Source organism: Mercenaria mercenaria, chromosome 8 (genome assembly GCF_021730395.1).
Source record: "Mercenaria mercenaria strain notata chromosome 8, MADL_Memer_1, whole genome shotgun sequence".
NCBI lineage: Eukaryota > Metazoa > Mollusca > Bivalvia > Venerida > Veneridae > Mercenaria > Mercenaria mercenaria.
The window spans coordinates 16,217,593-16,237,530 of record NC_069368.1 but is presented as its reverse complement, the minus strand read 5'-3'; the positions used below and the strand labels follow the sequence as shown (position 1 = coordinate 16,237,530).

General features: G+C 34.7%; 2 protein-coding genes across 4 annotated transcripts in view; one reads left to right on the top strand and one right to left on the bottom strand.

Moving 5' to 3' along the window:
* LOC123522985 (bifunctional peptidase and arginyl-hydroxylase JMJD5-like) overlaps positions 1-1,726 on the bottom strand; it is a 24,399-nt gene extending 22,673 nt beyond the window's left edge. Inside the window, exon 1 of the mRNA XM_053549452.1 lies at positions 1,607-1,726. The gene's annotated coding sequence lies outside the window, so the exon portion shown is untranslated. The remainder of the gene's footprint in view (positions 1-1,606) is intronic.
* LOC123565487 (zinc finger protein 687a-like) lies at positions 1,666-19,938 on the top strand. Of its 3 annotated transcripts, XR_008371979.1 has the most exons (5): positions 5,485-5,639; positions 6,291-6,503; positions 9,733-10,174; positions 11,190-17,736; positions 17,787-19,938. XR_008371979.1 is itself a non-coding variant. In XM_053549450.1 (4 exons), exons 2-4 carry the CDS (start codon positions 6,295-6,297, stop codon positions 16,068-16,070), a joined length of 5,532 nt encoding a protein of 1,843 aa, XP_053405425.1. In that variant the 5' UTR covers positions 1,666-1,792; positions 6,291-6,294; the 3' UTR covers positions 16,071-19,938. The 3 variants fall into 3 exon arrangements, 2 of the variants coding, with proteins under 2 accessions (XP_053405425.1, XP_053405424.1); XM_053549450.1 differs by lacking the exon at positions 5,485-5,639 and adding an exon at positions 1,666-1,792 and having other exon boundaries at positions 11,190-19,938; XM_053549449.1 differs by having other exon boundaries at positions 11,190-19,938.

Genomic DNA, 19,938 nt, shown 5'->3' with positions numbered 1-19,938 from the left:
ATCTTTGTCATACTTGGTCTGGAGCATCATCATAACGTCCTCTTCCAAATTTATTTATATAGGAACTTGGGCCCTTTTAGGGACCACTATAGCTAAAAGTAGATATGCCTTTTTTCGCATTAACCACTAAAATGTAATGGATTTTTATCAAACTCGATGTGTAACAATATCGTAAGGTCTCTTGCTATTTTGTTACAAATGGGGATAGGGACCAATTGGGCTAAAAATATAAACACGTTTAATGACCTCTTCTCATGAACCGCTTCATGAATCTTCATCAAACTACTGCTGTAATTATTCTTCTAAGGATAAACGAAACAAAATTGCAACCCTATGAAACCTTTGCGAAAAATTAAAAGAGAACCATTTAAATTGTTAAAGTGCGGTGTTTAGTTTTGCAAAATTACCATAGCATATTCAAAAGCATAAAATATGGCCTGCTCTATGTGGTGCGTCAAGACTGAATTCCTTGCATCATCATTTATTCACTATTCCCACAAAGCTTTGTGTGCAGGCTGGTAGGTATTCACAGTTCACCACTAAATTTACCAACCGTAACTGCATTGTATTTAATCCTAGCTGTTCATGCCACTTAAATTCTCACCTCACCAACACACATTTTCCAAAAACATATATATATAAACGTGAGATTTAACAATCCTCGTGAGGTTTAGTTTGATTATTTTCTTAATTTTCTCATGTCTTTTTAAATTCTTGCATTGGGAAATTGAAATTCTGCTTTTATTGAAAATCCGCTTTTAATAATATATGTTTTTGAACAGGGCGACAATGCAACGAGAATTAAAGTGGCACAGAAAGGATTCCGTAGCATTGCCACTAAAAGTGTAGATTAAAAGTTTTATTTATTACAGAACTCACAACATTGTACTTTAATCCAGACTCTATAGGAGAGATCGCCGTGACGTCACGCGTTAACATCTGTTTATCTGGTGGTTGGCAAAACAAATGATTTTAACACCGTTTGCGTAATGAATCAGAATTTTTAATTTTTAATAACTTTTTTGCTCATTTATGGATTTTCAAAATTCAAAAAGATTTGAAATACTAACAATCTTCATATTTTTGTATCCAAATATCTTTTTTCAATGAATAAACGTTTTAAATGACATATAATTTTAAAAGCGGCGTAGTGATTTTCACAACCTTTAGAAAAACAGTGTAAGTTAAGCGTTCATAATTGATCCATTTTATTTCGAAATAACAATTAAAAGTAATCAATAAATTGCTTGTTTTATAACCTTTCCATTGATCAAAAAATTATTTATGTAATTTGTGTTTTAAGAAAGTTTAGACCGTTAGAAAAACATCACTGTTTACAAAAAACATGGACGGTCGGCTTCTGCCCACCCGATCACTGTCTTATCAGTTCTAAAAATAGAATTTGTATGCAAACACGATCTCTCCTATGGACATTTTTTGTTTATCTAAAAAGGGAAGTGGTAATTATATCCAGACTCGTGTTTGTCCGAATCCACATTTAATATCCATACAGATACAAATGCACCGCGTTTTACAATATCGCGATGTTTATTACCAAAATGTCTTACATATTAAATTTACATTACATATTTTACACGATAATCACCTTTACGACCGTTGCAAGCAATTGTTACATGTACGACAGATCTGTTATTAGGAATAATAATAAAAACAAGGAAGGATATCAACTCGCACGAATCTTCATGGGCGCGGCCATCTTGTAAATGATGAATTATGGGAAGGCCAAACTGATAATGACGAATGCGTGCACAGTTCCAGCATCAAAAACTTGGTAAGGTATCAAAAATGTAATATATCCTGAATTATTTATAATGTTATGCTATTTATAGTTTGTATCATCTGTCATTATAAATAGAAAAATCTGCATTTCAAGTTAATAATTTTGAAACAATTTATTGCAGAGGTTTTGCTTCACATATTTATTATTGAAGTTATCTCCCCTGTAAGATGATGATGAGGCAGTAATGTGAAAGGAAGTGTAAAAAAACAAAGACAAATATCAAACAGGGAATGCCACGTACCAAAATCGCAGCCTCCCCAAAACGAAACTTACAGTACGCAGACGTGCACACCACAAACACACACACATACACATACACGTGCACACACACAAAGCCAACACACGAGGACAAAACCGGATGCCTAGCCTGCGTTTTAGCAGACAGCTGGTAAATCCTTGAGGGATTTTCTATCTGTCCGGTTATCAATTTCTTAATGAATAATATAATGATTTAATATAATTTTACCTGTTATTTACTTAAGATATCAATACTTATCAACAAACATAATTTTGCGTGAATACATATCAACGTATATTTTTAATAGTTTCAAATATATTACTGCATTTTCAGCCGATAAAACGATAGTTTGCCGAAATCAATAATGGCTTAACGAATAGAAGGAGATGATTATGTTGTTGTCATCTTGTTGTTAGAGAGCGTTTGATCCATAGCCACCTTGTACCAATAATCGAACGCTACCATCTCTCGATTGATTTCAATATATCATCGAATTACCGCTCTTCGCAAAAGTACTTTACTAAACTATTGGCATTTTCATTGTTTTTTGCCAGTTTTGAGCAAAGTATTGGTAAGTGTTTTATAGAATATTTTATTCATATCCTTTTCTAACTGACAAAGTACACTGACCTCATAAAATTTACAAGAAAATCTAATTATTTATGTTTTGATATGTTTCCCGTATGTCAGATCTAACACATACATATGTACAAATTTTCTCATTTTGATGAGACTATATATAAACTTACGGACTATTTAAATTAAATAAATGCATTAAATTTTATTGCTGAAATATTTGTCTGATTTGGGTCATGACACCGTAAAGGCAGTACTGGTGAAAGGTCGAGAATTGGTTCTTTGTAGAATGTGATTATCGATCAAACTTACCTACATGTACATACCTGTATTACGTCATGTAGTAGAAGTGTACATCCCAAAATAGAATACACAGCTTTGAAAATGGTCAGTCTACCAATCAATGTCAATATCTTATATTTGATTATTTTTTAACCTATATAATTACCACAAAATAGTGTAAAACTGGGTCGAGAGATGATACATGGAGGCTATGTGCTACAAACGTAGCAGCCCATATCCATCATATTCAAAATGATAATTTTTTTGTCTTTAAATTAAAACATTCAGTTCTGTTTTTACTTTGCGTCCCATGTACGCAATAGTCTTGAAAAATTTGCGTACCAACCAAATTCGTTGCGTATTTAGATACTTTTACGCCGTAAACGCGAACACTGCAGATGAATGCCTTCGGTCAGTAGACGACTCCCTATTGTATTCAGAATAATTAACCTTTAGCCTGCTGGTGGCAAGTGATTCTTCCTTTGCAACCAGTGCAGATCATGAAGGCTGATCATGGTCTGCACCGTTTGCAATTCAGTCAGTATCTTTTTTGTAAGCACCCCTTTTAACAGTTAATGGTACTGTCCAAACTGAAAGATGGACAAGTTCATTATAGATATTTAGCTGCCTAAGGATTAAAGGCATACTTGAGACTGAAACTTAGATTCGCAGTTACCTCCACAAAGCCATCCCTGGTAACTTTACTCTGATAGGCCATCATAGGAGTGTATGGAGTGCATATTAATAATTTTATAACCAGAGCTCTTGTCAATTATACAACCTTCTTTAATAGTGCATCGTCTCTTCAACATTTAGCTCAGCTCGAACAAAAGTTCACACCAGTGGTTTGTAAATTTATATATTTTTCTCTATTTGTTTTTTTATAACATTATTTATCCATTAGAATCATATGTTTGTATACATTGTATGTTTGCCTGAAGAAGTATTTTAATATGAAACGCGTTGCAAACTTGAGTTGTCTTCTTTCTTTAACCATTAGAATCATGAAATTTTGCAAACTGGGGCATTCATTAAGGCCCTCAAAAATCGTTTTTTACAGTCATGTTTAAGTATATATAAACTATAAATTCAACTTAAAATACATGGATTTGAACCACTATAATAGCACTACCAGAGTGCTAGTATTACCTTGCGACCTCAATTAACTAAAATATATACAGCTTTTTGGAAAATATGGAAGGGGCTTTAATAACAGAATATATGGTAAGTAGAAATTGAATAAAGAGTGTTAGAGGCTGGCATTTTATGTGGAATTGAATAAAGAGTGTTAGAGGCTGGCATTTTATGTGGAATTGAATAAAGAGTGTTAGAGGCTGGCATTTTATGTGAAATAATTAGGGATATAGTAGAGTAATCTGTCCAGACATTGCGATTTTTTAATTCCTTGAATTTTAATATTAAGTTGACATAAATCTTAACATTTTTAAATAGAGCTCATAAGTCTGTGAAAGAACTTCAGTTACTTAGTAACTTACCAGAAAGAACAAAATTCTGATGCAGCCTCCCAGTATTCTTTGATGATAAAACTGAGTGCCAAAATTTATTGATAGAAAATAAGAGCACACTTTGCTTGGACGATGTAAATATTCATAAATTTATTGTCGTGATATTATTGTAGATGAACTTACATATATTGTTAAAGTGTCATTTAACCTTCAGCCTGCTCAGGTGGCAAGTGATTTTGCCTTTGTGACCAGTGCAGACCAAGATCAGCCTGCACGTCTGCGAAGGCTAATCATGGTCTGCATTGTTCGCTGTTCAGTCAGTACATTTTCAGTGAACACCCCTTCGAATAATGAATGGTATTGCCCAATGAATGATGGACTAGTCCATTTTAGAAATTTAGTAGAGTAAAGGTTAAGGTAAACTAGTCGTTTGGTGTCAACAAAATAAACAAAAAACCCGCAGCAAACGGTGTTGTTTGTCTTATTGTTTATTGTATGAAGTAATTTGAGCGTACATGTATAACCATTATAGTACTTATTCATAATTATAATTCAATTGATTCTCTGTAATATGTTGAAAATATACTACCATAATTTATTCTATCCCCTGAAATCATAGGGGTCTGACACACGCTTGCGGTTGAGAAAAACGCTTTGTCAACATTGAAATCCAAAATATAAAAAAAAATCAAACCATATACAAATGTATATACTCTCAATCCAGCATGTGCTGGCCCCCTATGCCTGATATATGCAACTTGTTTTTTTTTTCTCACTAAAACACCATTCTAGATTAAATAATTTTAAGCTAATAGAATTTAGAATGTGTAAATATGTAGACTGCATAGTACAAAATATGTACCACCTTTGTGGGAAAATGAAAATGATAAAATTATTGTATGTAAAGAATGGAGAAATTAGGTCAGTGATTATACATGTGTTATTGTAAACCATGGAATTGTAAAAAAAAGATGGACACACATTTCTCAGTCTTTGTTTGCTCACAATTATTTGTAGTATACATTATATTAAAACAACATCTAAAATACTGTTAAACTTTGAGGCATATAGACTGTAAAATTATACAGTAGAGTGTAACATTACGGTATGCATTATGGGGAAAGCCCCGGCTGGAGTGTTTTATCAATATACAGATTACACGCCACTACACTGCAGTGTATGTTGTGTTGTAGGGTTTTTCATTCAGAGAGAAAGAATGTTAACATGAAAGTATACCTGTGGCCTTGGGCTGCAAGTTGATCTTGTTTTTAATGCTGTAAGTTATGGAGATTGATTTAGTTTATAAATAAGTCAGTGATCTGTCTCATTAACAATTTAAAAATTTGAAATATCCATGTTTCCTTTACTTTGTTAAATTTATACTATATGTATATGACATGAGTGATTAAATTTATACTATATGTATATGATGTTGAGTGATATAACAATGGATTACTGGTATATTTAAACATTCTGTTGATTGAAACCGTGAAATAATAAAAGTATATTTCACTGACCAGTATGGAACTACGCGTTAAAACACTTAATATTATTTTAAATTACTGAAAAAAAGATAATTACAGATATAATGTTAGATAGCTTAATTAGATATACAGCACAGTGTTGAACTTAAATAATAGCATAAACGTGATATATGTATGTGTAACATTTTAGACATTTTAAATGTTGAACAATATTTAACAGCCTTTTCATTACTAAAACAAACTTCCTTGATGTATACCTGTATAAACATGTACATCATGTTGAAATCTCAGTCATAAATACATTTTTCGTCTTCAAATAAACATATGAAAATGCTGAATATTAATTGCTTTGAGCAGTATCTGAAAACTATGCGGGTCAGTTTTCATACTCAAAACAGTTTTAGCTGCACATTGTGACATGTAATTTTTTTTTATGTTTTCAGAATAATGACCGATGTAACAGACACCGGTCCCGATAGCAAAGACATTGATGAGGTTGTTCTAGGCGAGATGAGGGACCAGTCTGTAGATGACAGTAGCAATGTGAGGATAGACAGTCAGCTAGGGGACCAGTCTGGTGAAGATACTTGCAGTAAGAGTGCAGGGGACCAGTTTAAAGTACCACACAATCAGACATTTGATGCAAGCCAATCAAGGTAATCACTCTGCAACATGATTGTGTCATTTATAATCACTACCCACCTGATGACGATGGCTAGAAAAGAGTTTTCTTTAGTTTTCCCAAATAGATTCTTCTGTGTCAGTGGTGAAGGTTACTAACACCTCCTCAAACAGTTCATTTTGAAAGTCATAGATATTCTCAGGTGGGAAAATTAACACATATGGCATTTTCCCCCATCACTTTGCTCACGTATAAATGCAGGTTTTGTTTAATGGTAGATCAGATAGTTTAGATAACCTAAATGCACTTTCCAGTATTATCAGGCTTCTTGACCTATTTAAGTTACATCAGATTATGCCTGATCCCTTGAAGATAAAATTGAGACAATGGCATCTGTTATATTGGTATAGATGAACCACAGGAGTCTGAAATTCTATCAGTCTGCAGTCATATTGATAGAATTTTAGACTCATATGTGGATGAACAAAGACCCTGCTCAGGGCAAAGAAAAATAAGTAAAGAAAGATCAAAGAAAAGAACAAGATGGAAATATTTTAGTCAATATTGTTAGTAAAATATTATATTTTAGCTTTTATAAGAATATGAATTGGAATTTGTAAGGATAGTGTACTGTAGGACTTAAGGGGATATATTTGACTGTAATTATGCACATTTTCTAGGTAGATTTTTGATGAAAATAGAAATTTTGTGATTGTTGGAACTAATTCAGTTACGGCAACATTTCTGTTTATCGTCGAGCCTGCTTGCGGATGCGAAGACATAGTTGTCCAAATGGCTGTTCGGTATATGTGCGAGCGTGAGTGCGTGCGTCCATCCGGATTGTTTTTCCGGACCATAACGGAGTAATCTTGTTTATATTTGGTATGAATGTTAACCTCAGTGAGACAGAGTGTCGTACGCAAACCCCAGGTTCCTATCTCAAAGGTCAAGATCACAGTTGGAGGTCAAAGGTCATGTCAGATCTCGTCTGGCCTATAACTTTGACATGCATTGAGGAATCTTGTTTATATATGGCATGAATGTTTACATCAGTGAGATGGACTGTCGTGTGCAAACCCCAGGTTCCTATCTCAAAGGTCAAGGTCACAGTTGAAGGTCAAAGGTCATATCCGGCCTATAACTTTGACATGCATTGAGGAATCTTGTTTATATTTTGCATGAATGTTTAACTTGATGAGACTGACTCTATCTCAAAGGTCAAGGTCACAGTTAAGGGTCAAAGGGCAGGCTCAACATGTTGCCCATGGGCATCTAGTTTTTAGATAGATATTCCACTCACCCTGGCATCGGCGTCAGCGTTGGCATCACACCTTGGTTAAAGTTTTGCATGTAAGAATGTATAGCTATCATTTAAAGGCATATATAGCTTTGAAACTTATTTTTTCTTTTTCTAAGTCAATTACCAACCTCACTGGATCAAGTCCCATAACTCTGGCCTCAATTTCACGAAAAAACTTAAGTAATTGCTCAGCTAAGTCTGTTATTTCAACTGCTTGTTTTTGCACTTTATGCATCTTCAGTTTTGAATTTTTCATCTATATCAGAACTGTGTAAGTCTATTTCATAGATCAAAACACAACAATTCTGAATTTTGCAGGAAACGAAGTATAGAAATAAGATATATACTTAAGCAAATACTTAAGTTCGATATATCGTGCTTAAATAGAAATATCATATTTGCATAACTGAAATAAGGGTTGCTGACAAATACTACTAACCATAGTATAATTTAGTTATAAATACATTGTTATATAAAATATCAACATTAAATAACAATAACTTAAGAAATAGCGCTGTTTTAAAATAACAGACTTAACTAAGTAATTACTTAAGTTTTTCGTGTAATTGGGGCCAGACATGTATTTTGGCCAAATTATATCCTCTTTAAGGCTCTTTTGGACTTAGAAAATCCTGATTAAAGTTTTAAAAGTAATGTAGATACAGTAAAACACCGCTCACTTGAGGTCACAGTGGGATGAGCAAAATGCTTGAGTTATCCATGGTTTCGAGCGACCCAAACTTCGGCCAACATACGGTGAAAATTTTTGTTTTTGTTTTTACCAATATTCATCAGGAGCATTTGCAGAGTAAACGGTGATTCGTAATAATAACATACTTGTGACATTAAAAAAAGCTGTGTTACAAATGTTATCTATGATAGACGTTTCAATATGTAATTTGTAAATGGCACATGTGAAGAAAGAACTGAGACTTTTTTATTTTTATTTATCAACAAGTGCATATCAGAATTATCGTCTCAGTTTTATGAAAAGGCTTTATTATTTCCTTCATTTGCATGCAAACTACTGCTGATTAAAATACTATGATCTCATAACTATCTTCTCGATCCCGAAGAAAAAATGCTTTAAGTGATCAGTAATTGATCGAAATTTGATCAATAAAATTTTCTTCAGTCTTTTATCAATAATTAATGGGAAGTAGACCACGCAATTCTCACAGTGTGCGAAAATGTTTAACCGATACATTCTGACCGCCGAAGGTGTGAAAAATTTTGACACCTCTGCTCGAGTTTGCCAGAAGAAACGAAGAATAAATGAATACACAGGGACTAGGTGTTATGCTCGAGCGATCGAGTTATTGATGCTCGACCCAGCCATGGTAATTTCGCATAGAAAATAGAAGGAAATTTGCCGGGACCACATGAATTGCTTGAGCGAGCCCAGTTGCTCGAGTCATCGATGCTCGAGCGAGCGGTGTTTTACTGTATTGAATTTAAACTTAAAATGTGTCTTCGATGTTATAGAACTAAGTGATAGCATCAAGTCCCATAACTCTGACATGCATTTTAGCCAAATTATGCCCCCTTTTGAACTTAATAAATCATGGTTCACAGTGTGCCACAGCATAGCTACTGTATGTTACTGTTTTGCTAAAATCTGCCCTGATGCATCATAATTTATCTACTGAATGTTACGGTTCTGCTCTAAACTGTCACAGTGTTTCAACGCATACTGGTAGCTATGCCATTTCTGATTATTGTCATGACATTTAACCCTTATCATGCTGGACACGATTGGTTTTGCCTTTGTGACCAGTGTAGATCATGACCAGCCTGCACACCCATGCAGTCTGATCATGATCTGCACTGTTCGCCATTCAGTCGGTACCTTTTTGGTAAGGACCCCTTTTAACAACTAATGGTTCTGTCTAAATTGTAAGACAGACAAGTTCATTATAGAAATTTAACAGGGTAAGGGTTAATATTAATTATATATTTGCAGGGAGGAGGATAGTCCTACAAAAAGGTTTAATGAGTTTACTGTGTTAATTGGAGAAACTGAGGCATCCATGAGAGACAAACTGTCGGAACTTACATTACCAGGTAGTGGTGATAGTGAAAAAGTCAAGACTGATATCTCTGTCTCAGCTGAAACACAAGCAGAGAGTACTGGGGATAAGGAGAAGGATGACCGTGAAAATACTAGTCATAAACCTACCATTACTGATGCTGGCTCTGATACAACTAGTAATGAAAATACTACTAGGTGTGAAGTCAGATCTGAGGAAGTAATTGGTAACAAGGTTGTGAGTGAGGGTACAGGTGTGGAAACTAACAAGGAACTTATGGATGATACGAGTGCCAATGAACTGCAGATCAATGAAGTTGTTTCAGATAATAAAGCTGCTGAAGAGGTTGATGAGCCAGTGACAGTTGTAGATGATGTAAGTACATGTATGATGTTTCTTATTTTGATGATTTTTAGCTCACCTGAGCACAGAGTACTCTAGATGAGCTATTGTGATCATTCACTGCTTGACTTAAAGCAACGTCTGTTTTAAAACTATTTTTTCAAGTGAAACCTCTGCTGAAATCATGCTTTAACACCCGATTTGAATTAAAACAATAGTTGAAAGAGCATTATCATAATATATAACTTTTCTGATATTTTCAGCATATGTTAGATAGAGCATTCAGTTTAATTATTGACATATTGATTTACTCCTGTCTGTCTGTGTGTCAGTCACAAATCTTGTCCGCACTCTATGTCAAACATTCCTCATCCGATCTTCACCAAACTTGAACAAAATGTGTTTGCCAATAAGTCCTCAGCCAAGTTTGATAACTAGCTAAATCGACCCAGGCACTTTGGAATTATGGCCCTTTTACAGATCTTACTACTGATCTTCTAAATGTAGACTGTACACATATTGTTAAAATGTTGCTTTAAAGTGGCATTATGCGCATCTTACAGCACGTAGTGTGTTTTTGGTGAATGTTTTATAAAAGCAAGTTTTCAGTTGCTGTGCATTTAAATGTGTTTAATTAACAATAATGCCGCATAAGTATTTGAAAGTGATGCTTTAGAAAGGAAGAAATCGGACTTACAAAAAATAGTTCATTTCTTCAGCCTTGTACGCAATGATCTCCCTTACCTATAAGTAGAGATTTCTGAGGTTGAAGGGAAGCAACTCCTGCAAGCAGTTTGACTTTTCTTAAAAAGACTGCCCCAGTCAAAATAAGAAAAGTCATATTTAAAAAGTTATTATTTCGTAATGGTAACAGGAAGAGTTTGGTATACTGGGTTAAAAACTATAATTTCCTCCACCCTTTTTACACACATATCTATATGTGCTGTATTTTTACTTGAAAAATGCGTATAATTCCACTTTAAAACAAAAAATTTAGTATATAATTTTGTTTCAAATTGTAAAATTTTGTTTGATTGAACTTTTACAGAAAAATATGCCTGACAAAGAAGCATTGATGACAGAACCTGAGAACAAGAGAAACTGTCAGACTGAAGAGAGCAGTCAGGTTGGACAGCTGTGTTCTATGCCAGGGATCAATTCAAATGATGGACACTCTACCAGTCAATCAGAAGTTCACAGTCTGGTTGTACCTGAAGATGGGCAACATACTAATGTTAAGGACAGTGGTAAAGCAGTTACAGACACATGTGATATGATAGAACAGTCAGTTGAACCAAATAATGAAACAGTAATGACAAGTGAAAAACTAACACATGACATACAGATGGTTGAATCAGAATGTCCTGAAGTTGTTGATGAAATTGGAATTGACTCTGTTGCAAAGGGCACTTCTAAGAATGATGGGATAATGGATACTAGTGAAGATGTTGAACTTGATGACTCTCATAAAATTGTAGACAGTGAGGCCAAAGATACTGAAGGTGCATGTGATAGTACTGTGTCTGTATGTAGTGCCAGTACAAATAACCAAGATGTGAATGGCCATCAACTAAATAGAAATTCAGCAGACAATGAGATTGTAAGTAATAAAGATAATGATGTCGAAATGGAATGTCAAGAAAGCATGGAGGGAGTTGGGAACAATTTTGAAGAACTTGGAGATGAAAATGAAGGGAAAGACTCAGCTGATACATGTAATGAATCAGATCCAGGTGAAAATGATGCTGAAGAGAGCTTTATGATCATAGATGTCAGATCTTTAACAGAAAATAGCGGAATTGACAATTTCAGTAGTACAAATGAAAATGTTGTAAAGGAAAATAATACAGGAATGGAATTGGAAGATATTTCAAATAAAAAGCAACTGCATGAAAACCAAGATTCAGGTGAAGAGACCCAATCTGAAATAAGTACAGCAGAAAGTGTAACATTAGAAAAGTCTCAATCTCTTAGCAATTTAAAGAGTAAGAGAAAGTCTCCACATTCTGTAAGAAGAATTACTGACCTAACTGATTCAGAAGAAACAGTATCTGATTTTCAGACACCTGTGACAGACAGCAGTACCCCATGTACATCCATACAAACTGATACAAGTACTATTGAAAGATCAGATATGACTGTAACCGCTTTAAATGTCACTTCCTCAGAGTCAGAATCTCTCCCAGTGATTTCAAATACATTTTCAATGAAAGATTTCTCAAGTTCAGCTTCAGTAGTAAAGAATGAACCACCAGATGATGGGATGTATGGTGTGATGCAGAACTCTGGAAATGTTTCACAAATAAGAAAGCTTCCTGCATATGTTTCAGCTCGAGCTACTGCGGTGAATTTAATACCTGGAAATGCTGTCATTCACAAAGGTCAGATATTGAGTCAAGGGAAACCGGGTTCCAGCTTGCAAAAAATAGGGAGACCACAGTCTGCACAGTCGCAGAAATTGGTGATATCCAAAGTCCCACCAATGGTGTGTCCTACTGGTGTAGCAGTGTCCTTGGTAAGTTCTGCCCCATCTTCACTGACCCGGTATCAGCTCTCCACTGGTGTTACCCAAGCAGCAGCTAAAGTACAAGCTGTACCACGTTCAAGAATTTCTGGTGAAAACACTGCTGCTGTTGTTGCGTTAAGGAATTTAGCACCAAGACACGCTGTCCCTATATCAGTTCAGAATGGAAATGTTCCAACAATTTTGACGTCTGCATTACCCCCTAAAGACCAAAGTAAAGAAAAGACAACATCTTTCAATAGCAAGAACTTATCAACGATTAATATTCATTCTGTTGGGGTTGCACGAATTACAGATTTGATAGCACGCAAAAACCCAATACCAACGTTTAAACCTGATCCAATACCTGAAAATCTGAAATCAATTCAAAGCTTGAAGATTTACCCTTGCTATGAGTGCGGTGATAGTTTCCATTTTGAAAAAAGCTTGAGGCAGCACTTAGGTAGATGCAGCATGAAAATTTCATACAAATGTGAAGAATGTAAGACAAAAATTATGTTCACAAATAAATGTCAGTTGTTAAATCACCTGAGGTCACATTTGAATATTGAAAAGACTCAGGCTGTGCCGATTCACATTAAGTCAGATTCAATTGAGATTGAGACAAATTACAAAGACATCAATGTTGGTCAGCCATTTGAATGGTACAAAGAGTCTAACTTAAATCCAAATGTTCATGCCAAAGGTATAGCATTTGTATCATCTCTTCAATGTATAGAATGTGGTAAGATGTTTTCAGACATAGCGGAGCTCCAAAATCATGTCAAAGGCGATGATTCCAAGCACTACTTTTGTGAAGAGTGTCCGATATATGTAAACAGTAAATGTTCATTACAGGCTCATATAAAACTTCATGAACTAAATGACATCAAGTTGAACAAATCGCTCAGTGTTGAGCAATGGAGTCTTTTGAAAACACTATCATGTCCAGAGTGTGGGAGACATTTTTGGAGTGCGCGTCATGAAGGGGATGTGATCAGCCTCCTTAACAACATGGCTCTTCATTTGAAAAATGTCTGTTTCCATTTGTCTAGACTCCCAGCATATAAATGTAGCAAATGTATGAAGATGTTCCAGAGTTTTGAAGGGCTGCGAAATCACCTTAACACAAGTCTAGAACATTATTACAAGTGTGGGTTGTGTCCAATGGCCTTGAAGTCTCTGAAAAGTCTCGAGTCGCATCACGGCTTGAAACATAAACCTGTAGAAAATTCAGACGCAATGATTGGTCTGAAAGCTAAGATCATCTACAGATGTCATGTTTGCGATACATTGATAGATGATAAATCATTTTTGTTTCGGCATATTGATAGACATTTGGAGGAATGCAAAAAGCATCCAGAAACACACTACCATTGCTTGCAGTGTGGACAGATATTTATGGAGAAAAAAGATCTGTTAGAGCACTATACCAAACATACTGCAGTGCGACGGCAATTCTGGTGTACATTTTGTTCCAGGGATAGAGTCAGAGCTGTTCCATATATTATGCACATGCTAAAGTTCCATACATCAACACGATCCTTAATGGCCAGTAGAAGCATCGTTAAGTTCTGTGATCTCTGTGGCCTCGTCTGTGTCGGTGAACATATGTTTCAGAAGCATGTATGTTTAGGTATGAGAAATGCATCAGTTGTTATCGGGGATAAGTCAGAGAAGACAGAAGTCAAAGAAAGAACAAAAACTTGCGGAGAGACAGAAATGAGTGGAACAGGTAATGCAGCCACTTTTGACATTGCAGGTAACAAAGTCAGTACCAAATGTGTAGCTTGTTCCAAGGTATTTGATTCAATTATCAGTAGGCAGAATCACTTGAGAGACCACCGAGACATTGACATGATTTTCATCTGTAAATTCTGCGATATGATGAATTTCAAAAGTTACCATGAGCTCAGAAGTCACGAAATAGCTTGTACTGCCTTGAGTCATATGCCGAAAGAAAAACCTACTAGTGATCCAGTGAACAAACAGAGCTTGCCTAAGTATCGGGTGGTCAGAAGTAAAGCTATACAGAACAAACATGACATGCCTCAGTATCGGAAAATCTTAAGTAAAGATGAACTTATAGAACAAAAGATACGAATGAGACAGAACGATCATGTAGACAAGAATCCGTACACAGATGGAGTAGAATTAACTCCAGAGGAAAGTAAAAAAAAATCTAAACGTAAACAGGAAGTGGTGGAATACCACATGTGTGACAAATGTGATGCCGTGTTTACACGCAAGTCAAAACAGGAAGAACATATAAAATCTGAGCATGGAATTCATCCTTGCCATCTGTGTGGATTGATGCACGAATCACAGAGCTCATTGAAGAAACATCTAATGGTGGACCATGAAGGCAAACGTATGTTGCTCTACTGTGGTATATGCAAAAGTCGTAAAATTGACAAAGCATTCAGTGTAAGAGAAAAAATAATAAAACACTTCAAAGTTAAGCACAGAATGAAAGTTATTGACGAGTCTAAAATTATAACTCAGTTACCAGGCCTGCCGGAACCTGTTAAGGAAACTACACCGGAATCTCAAAAACGTAAATTGTCCTCGTCCGTTTCCCCAGAAACATCTGTAAAAAAGCTTCGTATTGAAGGAGAAAGTGATTTCAAATGTGCAAAATGTTTGTTCACATGTGATGTCAAGTCTGACTTCAGACAGCATATTTTAGAACATAAAGCAGCAGATACTTACCAGTGTTTTGAATGTGGGCTTTGCTTTGCAGTCTTGCCTTCACTGAAAAAACATGTGTTCATGGTGCACAAGGTGCGAGATTTTAATTCTTACATGGAAGAAAACAAGATTGAAGAGCCTACTGCACTAGAAGATAAAGATGTTGATATTGTAAGGGAACCAGAGCCTGAAGCTCAGGAAGCAATGGAAGAGTCGTCAGAAGAAGAACAGAGTGGTGACCCACTGGAATGCAAGGTGTGTTATAAATCATTTGAAAGTGAGAAAGTACTAAAAAGCCATATGAGAACACATGGTATGGCATTTATAAGAAAGTCCCGCAGAAGAGCACATACTTTTTCTCCACGTAAAAAATCTGGAAATGATGCAGCATACAGCAGTTCCCAGGAGGAAGGTAAAAAAGAAGGGCTGATTCTTAAAATCAAAAGATTGAAACCAGAAATCATTTATAATATGAAACCTGACCCCAAGCTTGCTTCTACAGACTCAGTTGAAATAGACATTGAAGCAATGGACACTGAAGCAGTAGAAGATTTAGAACCAGGGGATGCAGATGCAGATCCTGTTTCTACTGAATCAGTGAAAAACACTCCTGAAATGTTAAAGAATCGTGAGAAATCTGTAGAAAAATCACCTGATATAGCTCCCGCTGAATGTAGTGTGGATATAGCTGCCAGTTCTGAAAATCCTGCTGATGATATAGATACAGAGCTATAATCACTAAAATGTGATTTAAAGATTAAGTAGATCAGGAACAGTCAATAGAGAATAGAATAACGACATTGGGAACACAGATAACTTGGATTTAAACAAGGAAATGATGCTATGTAACATTGAAGAACTTTTGTACATAAAAAAAAATTTAGCTGTTCTTACTGTATTTTGATACAGAAGCACTGAAAATAACATATAATAAGTGATTTTTTTTCTCAGATCCAAGAAACAAGTACAAATTAAGTGTAAAGATCTGAAAAAAAAGCTACAACATGTATGTATAGTATTTACCTTGTTGGAATAATTTGGTTTTTATATGTATTTTGAAAAAGATAGATTCTTATTTTATGGATGGTATTTCCAGCCTTTCATGTGACAAGTTATAACAGGTTATGTTTTAAAATATATAACTGGAGAAATAGAAAAATTTCATACTTATTGTGCCTTAATGAAATCCATTTCTGAGCATGAAAATCATTACAGACCATATGACTGGTATAATATTAAAATAACAATGTTGCTCATTACAAACTTGGAGTGGTCTGCATGTATTAAGTGTATAATATACGAGAAACGGGCGATAGCTGCACCACGGAAATGTCGATAGCTCTTTTCCTTATCACCACAATTTGGTGGTGGCGCTAGCGTTTAGTAGCCGTGATATACTGACTAAAGGTTAGGGTTAGGATTACCATTGGTTTCAAAATGTATACATTAAAGATGCTTATCATTCAAATTGCTTGAATCCGGTATATACCAGAGTCTGTAATTTATCACAGGCACTTCAGGTCTTTTTTCAGTCAGTCTAAAAATACAGGTCATGTGACTGGTATAAGAATACATGTGATGTGAGTGGTATTAGAATATAGGTCATGTGACTGTTATTAGAATTCAGGTTGTGTGACTTGTATAAGAATACATGATGTTACTGGTATTAGAATACAGGTCATGGTATTAGAATACAGGTCATGTCACTTGTATAAGAATACATGATGTGACAAGTACAGTCAAATACCGTTACCTCGATATTCAAGGGACTGCAAATATTTTATGGACGTATCTGAAGTTCGACGTAATGATATTGTCAATCTGGGACTATATTTTGTATCTGTGTAGGATGTCTATATTGTCACTACATCACATGCTTCTTTAGAGGGTTTGAAAGGGAAAAATCGTTTTTAATGCGTTTGGATAATGAAAAACTGCCATTTGAATATGCATATTGTTACTCAATCGAAATATTGTTATATTGGAAAACGGATTGCCCACTTGCTCGCTGTTTTAGACTAATTATTGAGAATTAAATGCAAACTTGCTAACATTTAAACTTAAAGATTAAATAACAAAAAGACAAACACACAAACCTGATTATAATTATTACATCGCTGAACAACAATATGTTGATTTTCACACCTTACAAACAACATTGATATTTTTGACACGCTTTGATATCGATGAAACCAGGTGTAAAACAGTACCGGTAAGTTGACGGGACTGAAAAATCCCTTCGAGCTAATCAAAACATCAAGCTAATGATATCGAGCTAATGATAAATAATACAATTAAAATATATAGAGAAAAGTTGGGACCGACTAAAAACACATCCTGCTACCGGAGTATCAAAATAACCGATATCGAGGTAATAATATTCAGCTGTATTAGAATACAGGTCGTGTCACTTGTATAAGAATACGTGATGTGACTGGCATTAGAATACAGGTCATGTCACTTGTATAAGAATATGTGATGTGACTGTTACTAGAATACAGGTCATGTGACTGGTATCAGAACAAGGTCATGTGACTGGTATTACAATACATGTGATGTGACTGGTATTACAATACAGGTCATGTACTGGTATTAGAATACATGTGATATGACTGGAATCGAAATACAGATCATGTGACTGTTATTTGAATACAGGATCATGCAGCTGGTACCAGAATACAGACTGTTTGGCTTGTATTAGAATACACGACTTGTGACTGGTATTAGAATACAATTTACATAATATGATTTATAAGTGAAAGTTTCCTATTACAGTACATGTAGTAAATGTAAATAGAACTTCAACTATATCTACAAATACTTTCATTGTAACTATTTATGATACTATCAATACGCAGAATTTTTGTATAAAGTTTGACTGTTCTGCGCACCAACACATACAGTAGAAAGTATAGAGTACATGAAGTTATTTGTTTAATTTTTAAGGTAAATAGTTTGTGCTGATTTCAGGTTTCCAGCGTTAATAAAATTTATTAATAAATAATTAATAAAGTTAATAAAACCAGATTTGCAGAACTCGCCAAGATACAAAATGTATCAGTTTTAGCATTGCTAAAGTAATTTTTTCATATTTTTAGGCAGTAATAATAAACTTTTTATCGAAGTTTATTAAAAAAAAAAAAAAAAAAAACATTTTGTAAATGGACCTGTGGTACAAATTAAGGAGGTAAAATAAGAAACTGGAAAATGACATTTACAGATGCACACCTTATTGTTATCTTTTATACATGGGGAATTTTACGCAAGTTTGTGCAATAATGAAGAGTGCAAAATAATGTTTACACATTTTTAGCTTGACTACTTTGAAAAGTGAGCTTTTCTACTCGCCTTAGCAGGGTTACACCTTAGTTAAAGTTTTGTGTGCAAGGCTGTATCTCTGTATCCACTCAGTGCATTGAACTGAAGTTTCAAAACATCATGATACCTACTTGCATTGCCATGTTAGATTACTCTTGGTCGAATTTAATTGAAATTATGGCTTTTTTCTGAGAGAGCAACATACTATGCAAGCTATATCTTTGTAACAACTATATAATTTTACTGTTTTATTGGATTTAAACTTCACACAAGCTTCCCTACCATTCACATTGTACATACATAATTTAGATAGACAATTGTTAAAAGAAATTTATGTATACTATGGTTTTTCAGCTTAGAAAAGTTGGTTTAAGTTTTGCGTGTAACTAATTGTCAAACTGTATCACAGGAAAATATATTGAACTTCACACAAGGCTTCCTATTGTCCAAATATACTCAGATACGTAACTAAGATGAACTTTTAGCTTCAGTAAGAGCTTGTACTCCTGAGTGTTGCCGGCAGCATCACACCATGTATAATGTATTGTGTGCAGTCATATTTCAGTAACCAATGCATGTATTGGATTGAAACTTCATGTAAGGTGGTTTTCCAGTCATCAGGTCTACTGAAGTAGCCAAGTAAGATAACTCTTGGTTGAATTTAATGTGAATTATTGTCCCTTTTTTGTACCTAGGCAAAACAACTGTATGTATTGGATGTACAATTTTACACAATGCTTCTTAGTCATCAGTTGTACTTACATAACTACCAAGGTAAATAACTCCTGCTTGAATTTTTTGTGAACAATTATCTTTCTTTAAATTAGGAATTTCGTTTAAAGTTTTGCATTTGCAGGCAATTTGTTATTATTCATGTTTTGTTAAAACATTAATGTGCAGTAGATTGTACATGTAATGAAATAACTCAGTAATGGCCATTATTCAACTTTCGTTGAATGGTAGACTGCATTGTCCTATGGATAGCTTCTGTTTACATGTATGATATATTCAGAGTTTGTAACTACGTGTCCGTGTCAAGATCAGTGTGATAATTTCTCGTGAATAGTAGAACATGCTGTCTTATGGAGGGCAATTGTTATAGTAACAATAGAAAAGACAAGTCAGTTGAGGCCGACACAGTTTTTGAAGTTGTCAGTTTAACTCGCTATGTATCTTACTGCAAGTACCTGCAAAACTTTTTGTATGAAAACAATTTCATATTATGATATTTGTAAATTGTTTTGACAGTACTTTAATGAAGTGTATTAAACGATTATCAATTGAA